At 38.7% G+C, this 20,017-nt stretch overlaps 1 protein-coding gene across 1 annotated transcript in view; it reads left to right on the top strand.

Moving 5' to 3' along the window:
• Positions 1–20,017, top strand: part of tm9sf3 (transmembrane 9 superfamily member 3) — a 114,632-nt gene that overhangs the window by 57,397 nt on the left and 37,218 nt on the right. The window contains exons 7-9 of the mRNA XM_039737321.1: positions 9,993–10,159; positions 14,229–14,323; positions 18,859–18,989. Coding sequence (XP_039593255.1) covers positions 9,993–10,159; positions 14,229–14,323; positions 18,859–18,989 — 393 coding nt within the window. The remainder of the gene's footprint in view (positions 1–9,992; positions 10,160–14,228; positions 14,324–18,858; positions 18,990–20,017) is intronic.

Raw genomic sequence — 20,017 nt, 5'->3', positions numbered from 1 at the left:
ATCCACTCCAGTCACCACTTTCTGTCCCTTGAGTGCACTATCCATTGTTAAACTGAAATAAACACCACGTTTAATTGTTGATAATATTTATTAGAGGTGCTCAGCAGCTTACCCGCTCAGTCATCCCCCGAATACACACACTCTTAAATTAAAAAAAAAAACCCACAAGCCCCTCGCATAACCTCCGCCCCCCTCCTCCCGGAAGCACATTCGCTGGGTTAAATATTGCAGATGAGATGTGATATATTAACAATCTCCCATATAATTTTTTTACAACAAAAGAATAAAGGGGGAAACATATATAACAAAGTCCTTGGTTACCATAGCAGAACAATAAAGGCCAGAGCAAACACAACAAAACAGTAGTTACATATACAATTGAAAGTGCATAGGCTTGGAATGTAGCCCCTTTATTTTTATTAAACGTTTTGATAAGATTTCAGTAACACCATAGCCCTTCACTGAGTACTTTTAATAACATGAGAGCAGATGCTCCCCTTTTTGTAAGACAATCAGCAAGTTGAGTTTTTGTGTCCAACCAGAGAACCTTCTTTATTTTTTTACTCTGTATGAGCTCCTTTATACTGCTTATTTCCAGTCTAAGACGTTTCTCAGTGACCTGTTTTGTTCACTTAAGAGCATCAAACAGAGAGTGATTATCTGTCACACAGACCAAAGGGGGAGCATTCAGATCAGCATTTCCAGTAGTAAGCTCAGAAAAGAGGATCGCCAGAAAGATAGCATTATCTATTCCATCTGACAGGGCTAGGGTTTCTCCTGCCAGAGTGCTCCTCACCACACGTCTAATTCTCTTAGACTGCCAGAAGAGGGGAGAAAACTTCCCTCCTTCTCCCATGAGACCAATTAATATTCCCCCTTGTGTACCCCCATCAGGGAGATTTCCTAGGGAGGCATCACTGAAAACTGTCAGATTCAGAGCATCATTCTTTCCCAAATGCTGAAACCTGAGAGTGACTTTTTCAGATTTAAGCTTTCTAATAACCTTATTTATCTCGTGAATTGATTGAACTGTGGCAACTTTTATATTTGACCCCAATCTGCTTACATCAAACATGATGTCTGGTCTGGTTTGTTTTGCAACCCACAAAATCTGTCCAATTTTTGACCTAAGTTGCTCTTTTCAGTCTCATTAACAGAGGCATCTCTCTGCAGGGCACGCACTGCTTGTAGGGGAATTGGCTGTAAGTTTTCAATGTAACTATGCTGATGAACATGAATTTCACCATTAAAAGTAACAAAGTCCATTCCCACATAGCAGAAATTTTCATGTTCCTCACGCCCCACCTGAAATGCAGACTTAAGCGTAGGAATCACATCTTTTGAGAAGTTTTGTGAGCCTGCCCAAAGAAAATCAACATGACATGCAAGTACTCCAGTAACCTTACACTGCTCATCCAACCAGTAGAATACTGCTGGATCTACTTTGGACATTTTACCACCTGTACTCAGCATGATTTCTTTCACCTTATTGTACCAATACAGTGATGCATCAGCAAGGCCGTAAACACACTTGTTGAGTTTCCATAGAGTATTTTTCTTTTCTGCTTCAGCAGGAGGCCGGATATGGATTTCTCTGGACAACTGCATGCCCTGTAAGAAAGCAGATTTGATGTCCATGGAATGGACGTGCCATTTGTTTTGACAGATTACTGCTAACAATAGTCTAAGAGACTCAGAAGCACAAGTTGGAGAATCTTTCTGCAGCTCGTGAATATTAAGCTCTTCAAATCCTCTAGCTACGAGTCGTGCTTTGGGCACAATGCCATTGGGAGTTTCTTTGAGACTACACACCCATCTGGTAGAGACACACTTTTGACCTACATTGTCAACTTCTTCAAAAACATTGTTTTGTACCAATTCATGATTTCATCCCGCTTAGCCACATCAAATGAAATGTCTTTTGTTACAAGCACATCACTCTCCCTAACAGGTGATTCAATGTTAAGATTATCAACACATGATAAATCTACTGGCTCCTTTTGCCCATCACTGCCATCAGGTTCAATATGTTGCAAATTATACCAGCTTTTGTATTTTCCAGAAGCTTTGCCTGCTCTACCTAAAACCCTTGCTTTCTGTAGACCACCACCATCCTGCTTCATAAAGGTCACAGTTTGTCCCTTCTTAATCTTTACACCAGTGGGAGAGGCAGGGTTATCACAAACAATGTGATCTGTTTCCATTTGTGTCAAACTAGGATGAACCACTTCTCCTGTATTTACCTCCCTGTCGCCGATTGTTTCCTGTTCGCTGTCTGTATTTTCTTCACTATCTGAGCTTACTGCTACATTGCTTAAGCTGTTTTTTTTTTCTTTCTGCCTGTTGTCTTTCACAGTTTGCTCATCCTCAGATTCTTGATCCTGCGTGTTTATCTTACAGAGCCTGGATAGATGCACTCTTACAAGAATCCCCCCATGTCTTATAAACACCACAGCTCCATCCTGACCAATAACTACCCCTGGTCCCTTCCACTCTGGACAGTCCCTCTTTTATAATATACCTTGTCTCCAGTTACATACATTTCATCAGTGGGCCTGAGCTGCTTACGTATTGCCCTTCTTATCCGCTCAGAAGACTCAGCTTCTGTGAATGCTTTCCTGGAAGCATGTAAGGCAGAAATATGTTCTCCCACTCTAGCACTTATAGTAGTGCCTTCTAAAGCAGGTGGTTTATCGACTATCACAGAAGGAAGATTAGGATTTCGTCCAAACACCAACTGATACGGACTGTAGCCATGAACGTTTAACATACTGTTCTTAGCCATGAGGGCCCAATCAAGGGCAGTGTGCCAGTCACATCCATTCTCTCGTTTGACCTTCAGGATGATTTCAGTCAATGTCTGATTATGTCTCTCGAGTAGTCCGTTGCTCCAGGGACTGTATCCTGCTGTTGTTCTTGTCTCGATGTTAAAGTTCTCAGCCATGTCTCTGATCTCTTCACTATTGAATTCACCTCCATTGTCGCTGTACAGCCTCTGAGGGGCGCCATGAACACTAATCCAAGTGTGAATGAAGGAGTTTACAATTTCAGATGACTTCTTTGTAGTCACAATGTTTCCAGCTGAACCATGTAAAGTGATCGATTATGTGAAGATACCACACACCTGGCTCTAACTCGTGCAGATCCACCGCCACAGTCTCGTTATACTCTGAAGCTAAAGGTAACCCCACAGCAGGCTTTGGCTTTGTCCTTTTGTACTTCTTGCATATTTCACAGTCATTTACTATTTGTTGTAGAATAGTACAGCATTCTTTGTCCTTATTTCCTGAACTGTGAATAAGTCTCTGCAGTCTGTCTGCTGATGCATGACCAAACTGCTTATGAAGCTTCAGAAGGACTCTCGTTTCTCATCTGTAGACATATTTTCTGTCACTGTAAGGACCTCCTCTTCACTTTGAGGTTTTTTAGCTTCTTTGTCTCTGATGTCTACACAGTAATGTCCAGAACTAGTAAATTCAAGAGGAATGAATTGTTTGAACATCACTGCACTGTCCTTTTTCATGTCCAGAATGGTTCCTGCCTTCTTCAGTGACATTTTACTTAGCAGAAGTGGAATGTCAACCTTGACAACTTCGGTTTCAATGTTGCATTTTGTCAGTCCTATTTTAGCTGGTAGTTTCACATTTCTTGTGGAATACACCAGATTCCCATCGCAAACCGAAATGGTCTGCAACTTGGAGTTTCTGTTTGCATCAGTTGGTTCACTTGTTCTTGAGTGAGGCCGTCAATATAGTTTTCTAGCCATTTTCCCCACACACAGTATGAGTACAAGCCGTGTCAATAATCGCTGATCCCAATGATTCAGTCATAAATATCTCAGCATCTGACATGGAGGCCTTTATGAACAATGTGATATTACACTCTTCTACATTTGCATCTTCAGTTATTCGCACTTGTTCAGTTTTCTTATGAGGACAGTCTTTAGCCCAATGAAATGTACACTGGCAAATAGCACATTTGGATCTCTTACCAAACTTATCCAGTGGATTAGTCCCTTGTAATGGCTGCTTTTGTAGTCCACTTTGCGACATCGCGTTCCGTTTCCCTCTGCCTTGCGGTCTTTGTTCTGTGAAAAACGCAGATTCTTGATTCACTTGTATTTCATTCAATGATCCTGTAGTTTTCCTTCCAAAAATCCTCTTGAGAGCCGACTTCATGGAGGAGAACTTTAATTCTGTACAGGCCGTCAGAGCTAGCTGTCTGCTTTTTTCATTGAGGCAAGCCGTATCTAAAAGCTTAAAAGCCAACACAGCATCAGGAAGCGTCATATTATACTTTTTCATCCGGTTATAACGCTGTTCAAAGTCAATTATGTAGTCCGCCATGGAAACTGAACTGCTCTTCGTTATGCCATCAAAATAAGAATACGCTTCATATGCGCGATCCTTTTCCTCCTTTAGAAACACGGCGTCAAGCTTCTCCATTAACGTCGTCATACCGCTATCACTATCCAAATCTTCCGCAGGTATTTCCATCGCAATTTCACGGGCTCTTCCTTCAAGCCCCAAAGCAGCAGCAAGTGCTTGTTTCTTTCTGTCAAGGTCGGTAACTCGCGTCCAGACATTGATTTCATTTTTCCAGCACTCGTACGGTCTGGCTTCATCAAACTTCGGCGGGACTTTATAACTAGCTGCCATCCTTATAAACCATCCTCTGCTACCATGTTAAACTGAAATAAACACCACGTTTAATTGTTGATAACATTTATTAGAGGCGCTCAGCAGCTTACCCGCTCAGTCATCCCCCGAATACACACATTCTTAAATTAAATTAAAAAAAAACCCACAAGCCCCTCGCATAACCTCCACCCCCCTCCTCCCGGAAGCACATTCGCTGGGTTAAATATTGCAGATGAGATGTGATATATTAACATCCATCACCTCATCCAACTTACTCCAGAAATCTTCTCTTATCCATTGAACACCCAACTTGTGGGCCATATGCACTAACAACATTCATCATCACACCTTCAGTTTCCAGCTTCATAATCATTACTCTGTCTGATACTCTTTTCATCTCCAAAACACTCTTGACATACTGTTCCTTAAGAATAACCCCTACTCCATTTCTCCTCCCATCCACAACCATGATAGAACAACTCTCTCCCCTTACCTGTCATACTGCCAACATTCAAAGTTCCTATCCCCAGTTCCACTCTCTTTACCTTCCTCCTGTCCTTCTGCCTCCGGAAATGTCTGTAAACATGTAAACCTTGAACATGCCATGTAAATATAAAGATGTAATGGGAACAATAAGCTGCTACATCCCTGTCGTGTTCCTGGTAATACATTTAATTTAATGTGTTTTTTTTATTTCCGCCATCATTATCATAATTAAATGTAGCTAAATGCAGTTTTACCTATAGCAATTTATTCCAACAAATATATGACACTTCCACTTTCTCTGTTTTTAGGTGATTATAACATGTTTTATTTTGTACATAATATAGGTAATGCATATGTAATCATGAAAAAGAAATTCCACCACATTTTTTGACCTCCCTAAGTGCAACTATATTTTAATTTAAAGTTTGATCATAAATAGAGATAAATGATTGTGTATCGATGTTATGAGTTAGTTATGATGAGAAACAGAGATATGATATCTGAGAAATATTGCGGAACTGTAAGTGGTTCTGATGACCACTGCAATAATGAAAAATAATAACTGATGACTGGTTATGTGTCAGCATTTGTAAAATGTTTTGAATCCAAACCTCAACTGCAGTTTAGTTTCCATCGGACACATGCCCCTAGATAATACAAAAGTACCACATAGTACCATAACAATGGTAAGATTTATGTCGTCAGCCTTGAGAGGCTCCTGTTTTGCACATACACATCACACACACACACAAGTTGTGAAGTATTTATTATGGAAATCTGATGGAAGACGTCTGCATTAAAGGAGAGGGAAGAAAAAGCACACACAATACTAACGTTTACATTTAAAAATATTGGAACAGCATGGCCATTTTTTTATTTTTTTTGCTGTGCACTGAATACATTTGTGTTTGAGATCAAAAGATGAATATGACAAGAGAGATCAGAGTTTCAGCGTTTATTCCCTGGTATTTACATCTAGATATGTTAAACAACATAGAAGAGAGCACATTTTGTATCAAACCACTCAGTTTTTAAAGTGAACAAAAGTATTGGAACAGAATGTTTTCCTCTATGTTAAAGTCAAAAATACTTAATATTTGGTTGCTTATCCCTTGCTTGACATAACTGCATCAGGCCTACGACCCATAGACTCCATCAGATTTCTTGCTTCTTCTGTATGTGATTTTATCCTATATAAGAAATAAATTATTTTTTAATGTCACCACAAAAGATTGACAATCATTCTAACACTCAAAACACCTAAATACTACACAAGGAAAATATTGTATTACATGTCATTGACTGAAGTAATGACACCACAATTATGCCTGAAGCATTTGTGATTCCAATAGTTTCCATCAGAATTCACTGTCAATCAGTGTTAGTACTTGAAATCTCAAGGAGTCTAAATGTTTAAAACTGTATGATAATCCTGAAGGATGGATAATGCAAAAAACAGCAAGGTGTAATAGCCACAATGTGAGAACACCTAGCTTAGTAGCAGACAGATGTAATATACTGAAGGTTCCTTTCCCCTCCATAAGAATTACTCTGATAGATGTGTAAGTATGGCAAGTTTCAGGCCAAGCTAGTAACAAAGGCAGGTTCTTCTAGGTTGGATCAACATTGCATCATGCCTCTTGCTTTTCTTCCATACTATTACTTCAGTTATCTGAAACATTTAAAAATGCAAAGAGGGGGGGTGCACATGTAACAAAGAAACAGGACAATACCACACAGAAAACTCAAATGATATGTTTGTATACTAAAATTCTTATACCTGCCCGAGGAGAGCTTTCTTCTTCCAGTGAGAATCTCCAGTGTTCAGTAAAAAAGCTAAAAACTGGAGCCTGGAGCCTTTGCATTTATATCTATGCAAAACAGTGAACTGTTACAAATTTAAGTCTGACTCTTTAATGTATATAAGAAAAAAATTGTTTTTAAATAACATTCTGGAAATGTAAGTAGCAGAACTACAAACGTCTGAAATGTTAATTTGAAGCACTCTCTGAAATGTGTAAGTTCAGTGGCTGGTTTTATATAGTTTGGCGAAGGATATGTCAAACCATTGCCTCATAACAAAAGAGCAAGTCATTATTACAAATCTGCTGGACATGTCAAATATCATGATTAAAAGATAGCTCCAATTTATAGAAATCACACATTTTTATTTTTAGAACAGGTAGCACTCAAGATGGAAGTGGAGTGTTTCTTCTTTTGAAGTAGTCACTAATCCATGTTTTACAAAGCACAATTCTTAGGAATTACTCTTCTATGTTCTTAAAGTTTTTAAGTGCAAAACATTCACATATGTAGAGCTAACATTCCATAAACTGTGCACCAAGTAGGTAGAAATTGATTTGAAGCAATTAGAGACCTTGGACTTTTACTGTACATTATTGGTGGCGTTGTATGACTTTGATTCATCTAGGGTAGGACTGTTGTGGAGCTTTTGACACTTGATACTTTAAAATGTCATGATCCCTTTAAAGGCACGTGGCTGAGATGCATCCGTTTCTACAACATTTTAATCGGGAGATAGACATCTGTAAACCCAGGGCCATTTCATTACATTTCCATGCATTCTTCTTTTTTTGAGTTTGGAATGAAAGTCCATCCACCTGTTCAAAAAATAAGTAGCATAGTGTTAATTCATATGGAACAATCGTGTATGTACTTTGTGTTGGAGAGCCTTACGACTGATATGAATTGAAATGCAATGCCAGCATTGAGATTTTTTGGCGTGGCTAAAAGGCAAGTCATTGATTTAAACATGAAAGCTTGAAGACACTATAACTCTTAAACAAATTTACACTTGAAATCACTCTATTTTACAAAAACAAAGCCAGTTCAATGTGTTTACAATAAGATTTTTCTTTTAGACCAGTACCATGTTCAGTTAATTGACCACAGTTGTGGCGCTTTTCCACTGCATAGTACGGCACAGTACGGTTCAGTACAGCTCACCTTGGTTCGGCTCAGTTTGCGTTTCGACTGCAGTTTAGTACCGCTTTAGAGTGGGCGGGATTATTCACGTGTCGTTATAGTTGCGCCGACCTCCTGAAAAACTTTTTCATTCCGCGTCACCCCATCCAGCTCTCGCTAGATCCGCTCCTCGGCTACCAACGAGAGGAACGTCTGTACCTCCTCTATAGACCACGAAACAGCCATTTTTGGTTAAAGGTGCGTCCGAACCTTCGCTGGCTGTGCTAAAAATCTAGCGGGTCTGTTGTGTCTCATGTCGCAAGTTCAGTGACGCAGTAATGACGATTTTCTCCGGCCAATCCGTGACCAGCAGAGTTTACACGTCACGTTTTGGTAACGGTTCGGCGCGCTTGGAACCTCAGCTGAGGTGGTACTAAAAAAAGGACCAGGTACCAGGTACTGTTCCCAGTGGAAAACCCCCCAAAAGTGAGCTGAACTGAACCGTGTCGTGCCGTACTATGCAGTGGAAAAGCGCCATTGGAGTCAATTCAAATTCTGAAATTTCCTCACAAGGAATCTAGGTGGATATGACTAGAATTCTTTGTCTCAAAACAAAGGGGTTAAACACTTGCCAAATGTAGAACTTCCATATTTTATTTTCGAATTACTTAAAATGAAATCCTCTTTTCCCCCCACTTTGTTCCACTTTCTGTACCTGCTTTATCTAGTTCAGTAGAGGGTCATGTGAAGCAAAGTTTCTGAGGCACTAAGCGGACTCAGAGGAAACATCAGCCATTTGAGGGTGTGGTCTCAGTGACAGTCGTAGGACACATGCTCATGCTTACTTGGTCCAAACAGCTTGGACTTGCTGATGAAGCTAGTTGCAACTGTTTGACGTGAGATAAGAAGCCATATGTGCATAGATAAAACATGCACAATTGGTAAAGAAGGCAGCCGCTTGGCATGAGATGGCATTGCTTATGAATCTCATAAAAGTGCACCACAGTGTTTAAATTTTTTGTTTTTCATAACAGTTTGTGTAGATATGAGGTGAGATTGGTTAAAAAAAAAAGGTATATATTGATGCATTACAGCATTGTAAACATTGTTAGCTTCTATATACTCCCCCTCCTGATCTCTACACCGCTCCATACGTATCTTCCATTGATAGAAACAGTGCTGTAAGTCTTCTTGCTTGAGGCTCTTCAACAGGCTTGCCGTTTTTGTCTTCACTTTATCCATTGAAGAAAAATGTGTTCCCTTCAGGTCACTTTTGATTTTCGGCAACAAATAAAAATCACATGGAGCAAAATTGAGCGAATAGGGAGGATGATCAAGAAAAAAAATGTTTTTGTCAGTCAAAAACTGCTTTATGGAAAAAGAGAAAATTCAAGAGAAATTTGATGTTGATTTGCTGTTGGATTTTTTTCACCCGACATAACGGCAACTCGTTTAGTGATTTTTGTACAACTACTGACTGGCTATTTGCAGGATATTCCTAGCCATTTGGTGGTTTCAGAAGGTGTGTAGGAGGGGATATAGTTCTATGATTTACACCTGGCCGACCTCCAGAGGGTTTTCCAGGAAAGCCCCAAGTCCAGTCCAGTTATTTTTGTGTCTCACCTCGTACATGTAATCATAAATTCCATGCAAAAATGTTTTGTGTTATTGCTTTTTCAGGTAAATGTGCGGTCAGACTTAGTTAGGTTAAACAAGGTTCAGGAAATGGATAAATGGAACATTACTTAATGTAGGAATTTCCTGGAAGCAAGACACTTTCTATTCATCCTGTAACAACTGGCTTTTTACAGAGTTTTAGAAAGCCAGCTCGGTTAAATGATACTTAAACTGTTTGTGTTGCTTGAACTTAGGTTTATGAACATTTTTAGGCATTTGTATTAAGGACTCTGCCTACCCTAAATCACTTTTTTATTTTCACAGGATAGAGATTTGGGTGATGAATATGGGTGGAAACAGGTCCATGGCGATGTGTTCAGACCATCCAGCCATCCTCTGATGTTCTCCTCTCTGATTGGATCAGGCTGCCAGATTTTTTCAGTGTCCTTGATTGTTATCATTGTAGCAATGATTGAAGATCTTTATACAGAGTAAGTTGTCCTAATCTAAAGAGTTTGATGCCATTTGAGTTTGCTGAGAAACTTTGTTTGCATGTAATAAAAGGAGAGCTTTTTCTTGAAGCACCCAAGAATTCTGTAAATGTTAAAAAAATTTGACTGTTTTTAATAGGTTGGCAACTAAAGATTTGCTAAATGATCTTATTTTATATAAGAATGTGATATTGGTACAGACTAAATGAAAAGAATAAAAAATAAACTAAGTTCCTTATTGACTATACATCTTTAATATCAAGATAATATGAATATTGATTGTCCCTAGTGTGTGTGTGTGTGTGTGTGTGTGTGTGTGTGTGTGTGTGTATGCCTTGCGGTTGGCTGTCGCCCTGTGCGGTGTTTGTTCCTGCCTTATGCCCTGTGTTGGCTGGGATTGGCTCCAGCAGACCCCCATGACCCTGGTTAGGATATAGCGGGTTGGATAATGGATGGAAGAATATTGATTGATAAATCCTTCTAACATATCCATGTTCTAAACCAGGGGTGCCCACACTTTTTCGGCTTGTGAGCTACTTTTAAAATGACCGGGTTGAAATGATGTACCTACATTAAAAATGCTATATATATATATGCTTCTCACAAAGTTTCACTTCTCCCCAAAGTGCAAATGTTTTTTTAATTTAAAAGGGTGACAGAATCAAATAATAGACATGGGCATGAATATTGTAAACTCAAGCTCTTTTAATTTCTGAAAAAAAAAAAGCATTTAAACTGCATTTCAATTCAAAACAGAAACAAAAATAATATCCCTGGCTAAACTGGGCAGACTTAAAAATAAAGTTTCTATTTTAAGTACTTTAAGTACATTTTCAGAATGGTATTGTCTTTAAATAATAATAATACAAATTTCAACATAAAGTGCAGTTTTTCTTCTTAAAAAAATAAGGCAGAAACATAAAAGGTAATTTGACCAGCTTCACCTTTAAACTCTGAGTAACCTTAGCCAAAATTATTTTGTACATTAGGCTAAAACAGTGTGATCATTGAACATTTTGTAATTAGATGTAATTAGAATTACCAACGGTTACGGATGTCCAATGATCCCCAGTAAGAGCCACAAAGTCCGCTTTCTGTAATGCATCTAATTTTGCTTGCTTTTCAGTGTCATAAAGCTGTTGAATTTTACTTGAAATAGTCTTTCTGAAAAGTTGGATCACCTGATGCTAACTGTAGCACATTTTCTAACCCCCTATCTTCTACCACTGATAGTGATCTACAGTCCAGAGCAATCCATTTTGCGAGAGAATTTGTAAGTTTGACAGATGTTGACTTACTAATTTTGGTCCTGAAGCCAGTCATTTCATCAAGTTTGGGCTGCCGACACCTTTTGTTGGTACTCGAATTCATACTGCTAGTGCTAACAGCTCCCACAGTTTCTGTGCTCGCTGCAGCATGTTTTGCATTTAGATGGTACCGTAAGGTTGAAGTGCTTCGGTGGTATGCAAACTTCTTTTTTTCACAGTTTGCACAAAACCACGCTTTTATCAAGGCTTCCGTTGGGTAGTCTTTTGAAATGAAATTTGCCTCCGATCAGTCCTAGCAACGCGCTTTCTTCCGATTCTTCCATTTTTTTAGCTCTGATGCGTGCATCAATGTAATCAGTGTACCAGGAAATCATGCATTGACAAATTTTTTTTTTCAAAATTACTTAATCATAACCGGCCATCCACCACAATATATATATATATATATATATATATATATATATATATGTGGTGGATGGCCGGCTGGCTGTTTATCCCGGCCAATACCCCCAAGCCGCCAAGTGGAGACCTCCTTGCAGCATGGAGGTCCCCAGAAGACCAGCAGGGCTTCATGGACAATGTAGTTTTTATGCACAGCCCTGCTGGATGTCATGGGGGCCACTAGGGGACGCTGCAGGGAGGAATAATGGATATTTTCCTTCGCCCCGGAAGCACACGTGAACAAGAGGAATGACGTTTTTCCGGGTTGAAGCAAAGAACTTGTACCTGACCCGGATGTGATTGAGAGTCACATGGACTGAGGATTAGGAACACTTCCGGGTCAGGAGATTTAAAAGGACTACGGGAGCTCCCAAACGGCGAGCTGAGCTGGGTGGAAGGGTGGCAACGCGTCTGGGAGTGGAGGATTGTTTATTGTATTAGATATTGTGATTAATATGAGTATTGTGGAGGAGAGGGTGCTTTGTGCACTGTAGCTGAAGAATAAAGTCAACTGGACTTTTATCTGGTGTCTGGAGTCGTGGACAGGGGTTCAAGGGAGCGAGAGCCCCCTATCTACCACAATATATATAATATTTATATATATTTTCCTTCTTTGCAATAGCAATGATAGATTGACAGATCAGACAAACGCACTTCGATTGTGACATTGTGAGAAAAAAAATCCTCTTCCAATTCCACATCCAGCCCATACCCTCCCCAAACAATTTTTTTTTTTTTAAAATCCCTTCTTTAGTTGATATAAATTGGAAGGTTTACCTAGATCACAGCTGGACTTTTGCAGTAGCTTGGGCGTTTGATCGTGCGTGCGCGATGACCAGTGTGTTAGAAGAAAAGAGATCTCAGATTGGCCACCCTTTATGTCAATCAAGTGGCAAATGCCATAGGAAGGATATATCATAGACTAACGTTTAAAAAAAAATTTTTTTTTTGAATGCAACGCGATCTACGTGCACTACCTTTGCGATCGACGCATTGGGCACACCTGTTCTAAACCATCTATCCGGAATGTGGGTTTTGAACCTAACCCTGTCCTAGCAGCATCACACTTAAGGCAGCAGCCAACCCAGGATGGAATGCTAGAATGTCTGAAATCTTTTTTTTTTTTTTCCTTCAATGTAATGTATTTTTAACCAAAAGTGCATCATGATGGTAAAAGTTGTACGGTACAGGATAAAGCACGTAACTCTCAGTGAGACGTTTTGAGTGCACTTCCTTGTAAAAGTCCTCTTTAGTGGATCATAAAACTTGAACATGTAGCATGAATAACATTATAGATCATATTAGGTTTAGGTGAGGTTAGTTTACAACTGACAATACAAAGATGAAGGATTGATGTGTGTTTTTACTATATTGGTGCTCTGCCATTCATTAGGTTACCATATCCTCAGAGTCTGTGTAATTTGAGGTTATGTAGCTGCTGGGTGCTGTTGTAAATGGTGGAGAGACCTCTGTCACCCAAAATATTTGGGTAGATGTAAGAAGAATGGGGCAAACATATAGACATACTAAATTATTTAGATAAGGAATATATGGAAACTGTTGAGATGGGAAGAACTGCCTGAAGTGATGAATTAGGTAGACGAGTGGTTTTACTTTTTGGCCTTGTAACTTGTGTTCTCTACAGAAGATCTGTCATTATTGGACAATATTATTGGGGCACATCCTTTTAAAATCTTTTGTGTAAATTTAACCACAGAATAGGTCACTTTGCAGAAACATGCAGTGGTTCAGTATTTTGTTAGAAGAAGCTCTGCATAGTCTTGTCCACATTTAGATTAAGTATTTAGATGGTGCTGGATTGGTGTTTGAAATTACTTCCGTTATGAAAATGTTAAGATGGTACTTGTAGACATATAGGAAGAAATAAACCTTTACTTTTTTAGAGAACTGAAAAAGTTAAATTACTTGAAGTTAAAATGCGTCTTTATTTTATAGTTTTGCCACCCTTTGAGTGGTTTGTTTGCATTTGCTACCAATTGTATGTAATTCTCGCATGAACCACTAGATGGCAGACTCCTCACTTTAAAGTTCTATTTGCGGAGAAGACAGGCCAGAAAGTGTACTTTGAATTGTTTTCATTGATTTAGGTTGACATACCAAAGTTTTCTTAGGTCTAGAAATGCTGGAAATATTACAATATCATTCTGCCCCTTTGGCCTTAAATTTATGACAGCATCTATTATGACTGTACTTTAAAACTGAACGTAATGTAATAGCTTTTATCTTTCTTAGATGACTTGTATTCAGATATACACAAAAGAATCATCAGTAGTCATTCTCTGCTCAGTGTCAGTGCTATGTCAGTGACGTTTATTGTTCTTTTTAATTTTTCTTTTCAGGAGAGGATCTATGCTTAGTACAGCAATCTTTGTTTATGCTGCAACATCACCAGTAAATGGCTACTTTGGAGGAAGTTTGTATGCCAGACAAGGAGGTACTTTTTGTCCCCTTACACTTATAAAAATGTCTACATTGTACTCCTTAATATGCAAGTTTTCTGTTTTTAGCTAAACACATTGCCTTGAAATCTTAGGAGAAACTTTCACAAATATATTTCCGTTAAAAAGTCTAATGAATATAACATTCTTTAACCTGGTCAGCCCAATTGAGAGTGGCTGAAGGTCATGTTAATGTTTAATAGACTATTCCAGGTTAAAACAATTTTTTTAATATATAACCATAATCTGAAATTGCTACATGTTACATTTCTTAGAAGAGCAAAGCAGTTCGAGGTGTGTACATATGGACGCAACTGGAGTTGTACAAATCAAAACCTTTAACCTGTAGTTAAAGATTGCATTGAACACCAGAGTCTAGTCTTTCTATTGGTGGTGACACTCAGTCATTTTTGCAAGGTATGGAGTCTCTCTAATTCAGCGAATTGTGAAATTACTTGATTGTTATCCATAGTAAAAACATAAATTTTAATTAGTACTTAATCCTGCAGAGATCACGGGGCTTAGCTTCAGGTGTCACAGTTTGCAGTGTAACAAACACTATGCTTAAGCAGCACCTTCCCTAATAAAACATGTAATCCAAAGAAAAATGTAGGTAAGTGTCACAACATAAATATGTTAGTAACAAATTTATAATTCGTTCAAACTAAAAAGACGTAAATGTTACAAATGACCATAGCAAATGTACCAGACAAATCACAATAAATAACAATAAAACTGTAGACATGAATCGCTAGCGCAAGCTAAATGATAAACACCTTATTTACTTAACTGCCCTGTTTTTAGCAATGTAGAAATCAGTGAATTGAAAAATTATTTCCGTAGTTCTGTAGTGGCACAGTGTTGAGTCAATTAACATGAGAAAGAAGATGTAGTGTATCATTAGTGAAGTTTGACCTGGAAAGCTTGTAATATAATGTAGTCATTTTATACTGTTTTGTTGTTAGATATGAATTTTCTGTCTGTGGGTTTTTAGGAAAGTTAAAGATATTCCTGCAAAATTAATAAATGTAAAAACACTTGGTGTGTGTGTTTGTTTCTCCTGCGGTGGGTTGGCACCCTGCCCGGGATTTGTTCCTGCCTTGTACCCTGTGTTGGCTGGGATTGGCTCCAGCAGACCCCCGTGGCCCTGTGTTAGGATATAGCGGGTTGGATAATGACTGACTGACTAACAAAAACATAAAGATGGCACCAACTTTGACCGTAATGCAAATTTTTCAATAAACATGCCAATATAATTTAGGAAAAATTTGCGGAAATTTAGGAAAGTGAACTAATATAACATTCACGTCTTTGAAATACCTAAAGAAAATTCACATAAGCATGGGAAGTCAATCGCAGGTAGTGACCAGCTCAAAATTTGACATTGTGCCCTTGAAGTTGGTAACGACATACTACTGTGCTCTCTGTATTAAAAAGAAATCTTTTTAAAGAAAGTAGAATGTTGGATTTTATAGTAACCTCTGGCAACACTGTTATATCTGAATGTGAAGATTTTATTTAGGTGTTTTTCCCGATGCATCTCCAGCGCTGAAAGTGCGCTCTAGCTGATGTGGCTATGATACATCTAAAGACCTTAGACTCCCCAGAGTATTCTTGGCTGTGCAGATATAAACAACTGTTTTTTTCCTCACTGATGCCTGGTTTTATATATATATATATATATATATATATATATATATATATATATATATATATATATATATATATATAACTGCTCAAAAAATTAAAGGAACACTTTGAAAACACATCAGATCTCAATGGGGAAAAGAAATCCTCCTGGATATCTATACTGATATAGACTGGGTAATGTGTTAGGAACGAAAGGATGCCACATTGTTTGATGGAAATGAAAATGATCAACCTACAGAGCCCTGAATTCAAAGACGCCCCAAAAATCAGAGTGAAAAAATTATGTGGCAGGCTAGTCCATTTTGCCAAAATTTTATTGCAGCACTTTGTATGGCCCCTGTGTTCTTGTATATATGCCTGACAACATCGGTGCATGCTTCTAATGAGATGAAAGATGGTGTTGTGGGGGATCTCCTCCCAGATCTGGACCAGGGCATCACTGAGCTCCTGGACAGTCTGAGGTGCAACCTGGTGGCATTGGATGGACCAAAACATAATGTCCCAGAGGTGTTCTATTGGATTTAGGTCAGGAAAGTGTGGTGGCCAGTCAATGGTATCAATTCCTTCATCCTCCAGGAACTGCCTGCATACTATCACCACATGAGGCCAGGAATTGTCATACACCAGGAGCCACTGTACCAGCATAGGGTCTGACAATGGGTCCAAGGATTTCATCCTGATACCTAATGGCAGCCAAGGTGCCTTTGTCAAGCCTGCAGCGGTCTGTGTGACCCTCCATGGATATGCCTTCCCAGACAATCATTAACCCACCACCAAACTGCTCATGCTGAATGATGTTACAGGCAGCATAATGTTCTCCATGGCTTCTCCAGACCCTTTCACTTCTGTCACGTGCTCAGGGTGAACCTGCTCTCATCTGTAAAAGCACAGGGCACCAGTGGTGCATCTGCCAATTCTGGTATTCTATGGCGAATGCCAATCGAGCTGCATGCTGCTGGGCAGTGAGCTCAGGGCCCATTAGAGGACATGGGGCCCTTGGGTCACCCTCATGAAGTCTTTCTGGTTGTTTGGTTAGAGACATTCACACCAGTGGCCTGCTGGAGGTCATTTTGTAGGGCTCTGGCAGTGCTCATCCTGTTCCTCCTTGCCCAAAGGAGCAGATACTGGTCCTGCTGATGGGTTATGGACCTTCTATGGCCCTCTCCAGCTCTCCTAGAGTAGCTGCTTGTCTCCTAGAATCTCCTCCATGCCCTTGAGACTGTGCAGGGAGACACAGCAAACCTTCTGGCAATGACACGTATTGATGTGCCATCCTGGAGAAGTTGGACTACCTGTGCAACCTCTGTAGGGTCCAGGTATCGCCTCATGCTACCAGTAGTGACACTGACTGTAGCCAAATGCAAAACTAGTGAAGAAACAGTCAGAAAAGATGAGGAGGGAAAAATGTCAGTGGCCTCCACCTGTTAAACCATTCCTATTTTGGGGGTCATCTCATTGTTGCCCCTCTAGTGCATCTGTTGTTAATTTCATTAACACCACAGCAGCTGAAACTGATTAACAACCCCTCTGCTACTTAACTGACCAGATTAATATCCCATAAGTTTCATTGACTTTATGCTATACTCTGATTAAAAAGTGTTCCTTTAATTCTTTTGAGCAGTATGTATATATATATATATATATATATATATATATATATATATATATATATATATATATGTGTGTGTGTGTAGAGCAGCAGCTAAACTTGGACAGTGTAGCAGTTTCTATTCCTTGTTAGTGATGTGTTGTGCTGGTTGTAGCCATTTGTAAAGCCACAGGTATATATAAGTGGTGAGGCAGAGCGTGAACTATGAAAAGAGCTTATGGTTGTCTCATCTGTTACTGACTGACCACCTGAAATGATCAAATGCTGTTGTTAGCTCTTTTATACTTATGTTCTTGTTCAAAACCAGATACATTTCATTTTTACTATACATGAAAGAAGCCTGAACAAGAGCAATGTGAGTGCTGAACTAATTGATGGTTTTTGGTTGGGCTTGTGTTAGAGATATGAACTACGTGTGCAGGTAGGAAAAACATTATAGTACATCAGGAATGTTATAGTGACCCAAGTGAATAATTTTCCAAGGCTTTAGATGTGAGGCCCTGCTCTCGGGCTAATGGTAATCAAACAGAATATAGAAGTGCACTATTAAACATTGCAACATTGTAAAAAAACAGTGGTTGGAAAAACACATTTTTTCAGGTAATTTTTTTGAATTCCGGGGGAACATTTCTAGTCAATCTGAAGTTTATTTAATAAAGAACCCTTAACACTTTTTATTAAAAATGTTGTTTGCTGCATTAGACTTGATGTCAATTTTTACATTACAGTGGTGGTTTAACTTTTTCAGACTTGCCCACCATTTAAAAAAGTAAAGAAATCAGTCAATTAGGAATGCACAAAATAGTCTATCAGAATCCATTTATAAATTACTATATATTCACACTCTCTCACTTTTAATCTATTAAAGGTCAGGCAATAGCAGTTGTGAAGTTCTGCTGTATGGGTGACATGTTGAGTATAGACAGAGGTGTTGCCACAGCAGTGATAATGAAGGTAAAAGATGCATGATGGAGCCTCTTAGGTGTTCTGAAAATGTTATGAAACCTTAGTGAGTAATAGTATGCTTTATGGAAATTAGACATGGTGATGAAGGTAAATTCTGTTAGAAAATAGTAGCAAGAGTTCAGGTTTGTAACCTAAACAGATAAATCTCAATGTTCACTTTAGAGTATGGCGTTGAAGAGAACTAAATATCATCATTCTGAATATTTTAAACTAACAGCCACGTGATTCTGAAGATTGTCCTTAGGAACTTAAAATGAAAGCCAAGGCAAGTACTTTAAAACTTCCCTGTGTTTGCCTTTCCTGCAGGGCGGAGGTGGATAAAGCAGATGTTTATTGGTGCCTTTCTGATTCCTGCCATGGTGTGTGGAACAGCTTTTTTTATTAACTTCATTGCCATCTATTACCATGCTTCAAGAGCCATACCTTTTGGAACAATGGTAAGTTATAGCAACTGAGTCATTTTTGGTGCAAATTATCTGCTGCAAGTTCTTAGTGATTAGAATATGAACAACAAACCATTGCTTCATTGCTCAGTGCTATTTAAATGCTTTTCTCTTCAGTGTTTTGTATACCAATTATTGTAAATTACTTTATTTGATATACCACTAAAGAAAACATAACTGCCCTGTCTTAAGTGTTACCAGCCAATGGCAGTCTCTCACATTGCGGTAAAATACTGAATTCTATATTCCAGCTAGTGTGGTTCACCTTCAGTTTTCTTAATTGCTTGCAACATGTCAACAGAATATGCTGCATCCATTGTATTTCATACCATTTCAGCACCAATAAATAACCACAAAATGGCCATGTCAGTTTTTATAAGCAGTAGGTCACTAATTATTACTAATATTCCATCAAGACTGATTACTAAGCTCCTGGACTTGGCACTGAAACTCTCTGTTGCTAAAGTATGAACTACCTAACTGGCCATCGCCAGGCAGGCTGAGGAATTTGATTTTATTTTATGTTAATTTTAGTCTACAGTTCCATGCAAAAGTTTGAACAGTACTGGAAAAATTACATATTTTGCTGAAATTTGAAGAAAGCATAGTAAATGCAACATCACCAGCAAACAAACTAAATTAGTGTCATTTGTATGAATCCATTAATGAACAGTTATGATTTATTTAATCAACTAAAACGTGTTGGGCATTAGTCTGCTCAAGCCTAGCTCATTATATGTAAATCTGGTCAGAAAATGTCAATCACAGCTGATGACAATTGCAGAGCCTAATGCATTTTCTGACTCTTCAAACATTTTGTAACACTCAACAATCATGGGCTGTTCTAAGCCTAAGACTGAGGATCTGAAAGTTAAACTAATTGATGTCTGCAAAGCAGTGGAAGGGTATAAAAAGATATCAAAGCACTTTTAGCTAGCACAGCTCAATATGTCATTAAGAAATTGTAGTTAAGGGTAACCATGGAGGTCAAGACATTCTCAAGAAAACTGACAGAACAGCTT

This window comes from Polypterus senegalus, chromosome 1, assembly GCF_016835505.1.
Source record: "Polypterus senegalus isolate Bchr_013 chromosome 1, ASM1683550v1, whole genome shotgun sequence".
Classification (NCBI taxonomy): domain Eukaryota; kingdom Metazoa; phylum Chordata; class Cladistia; order Polypteriformes; family Polypteridae; genus Polypterus; species Polypterus senegalus.
Note: the sequence above shows the minus strand (reverse complement) of the source record. Positions and strands in the feature narration are given on the sequence as shown.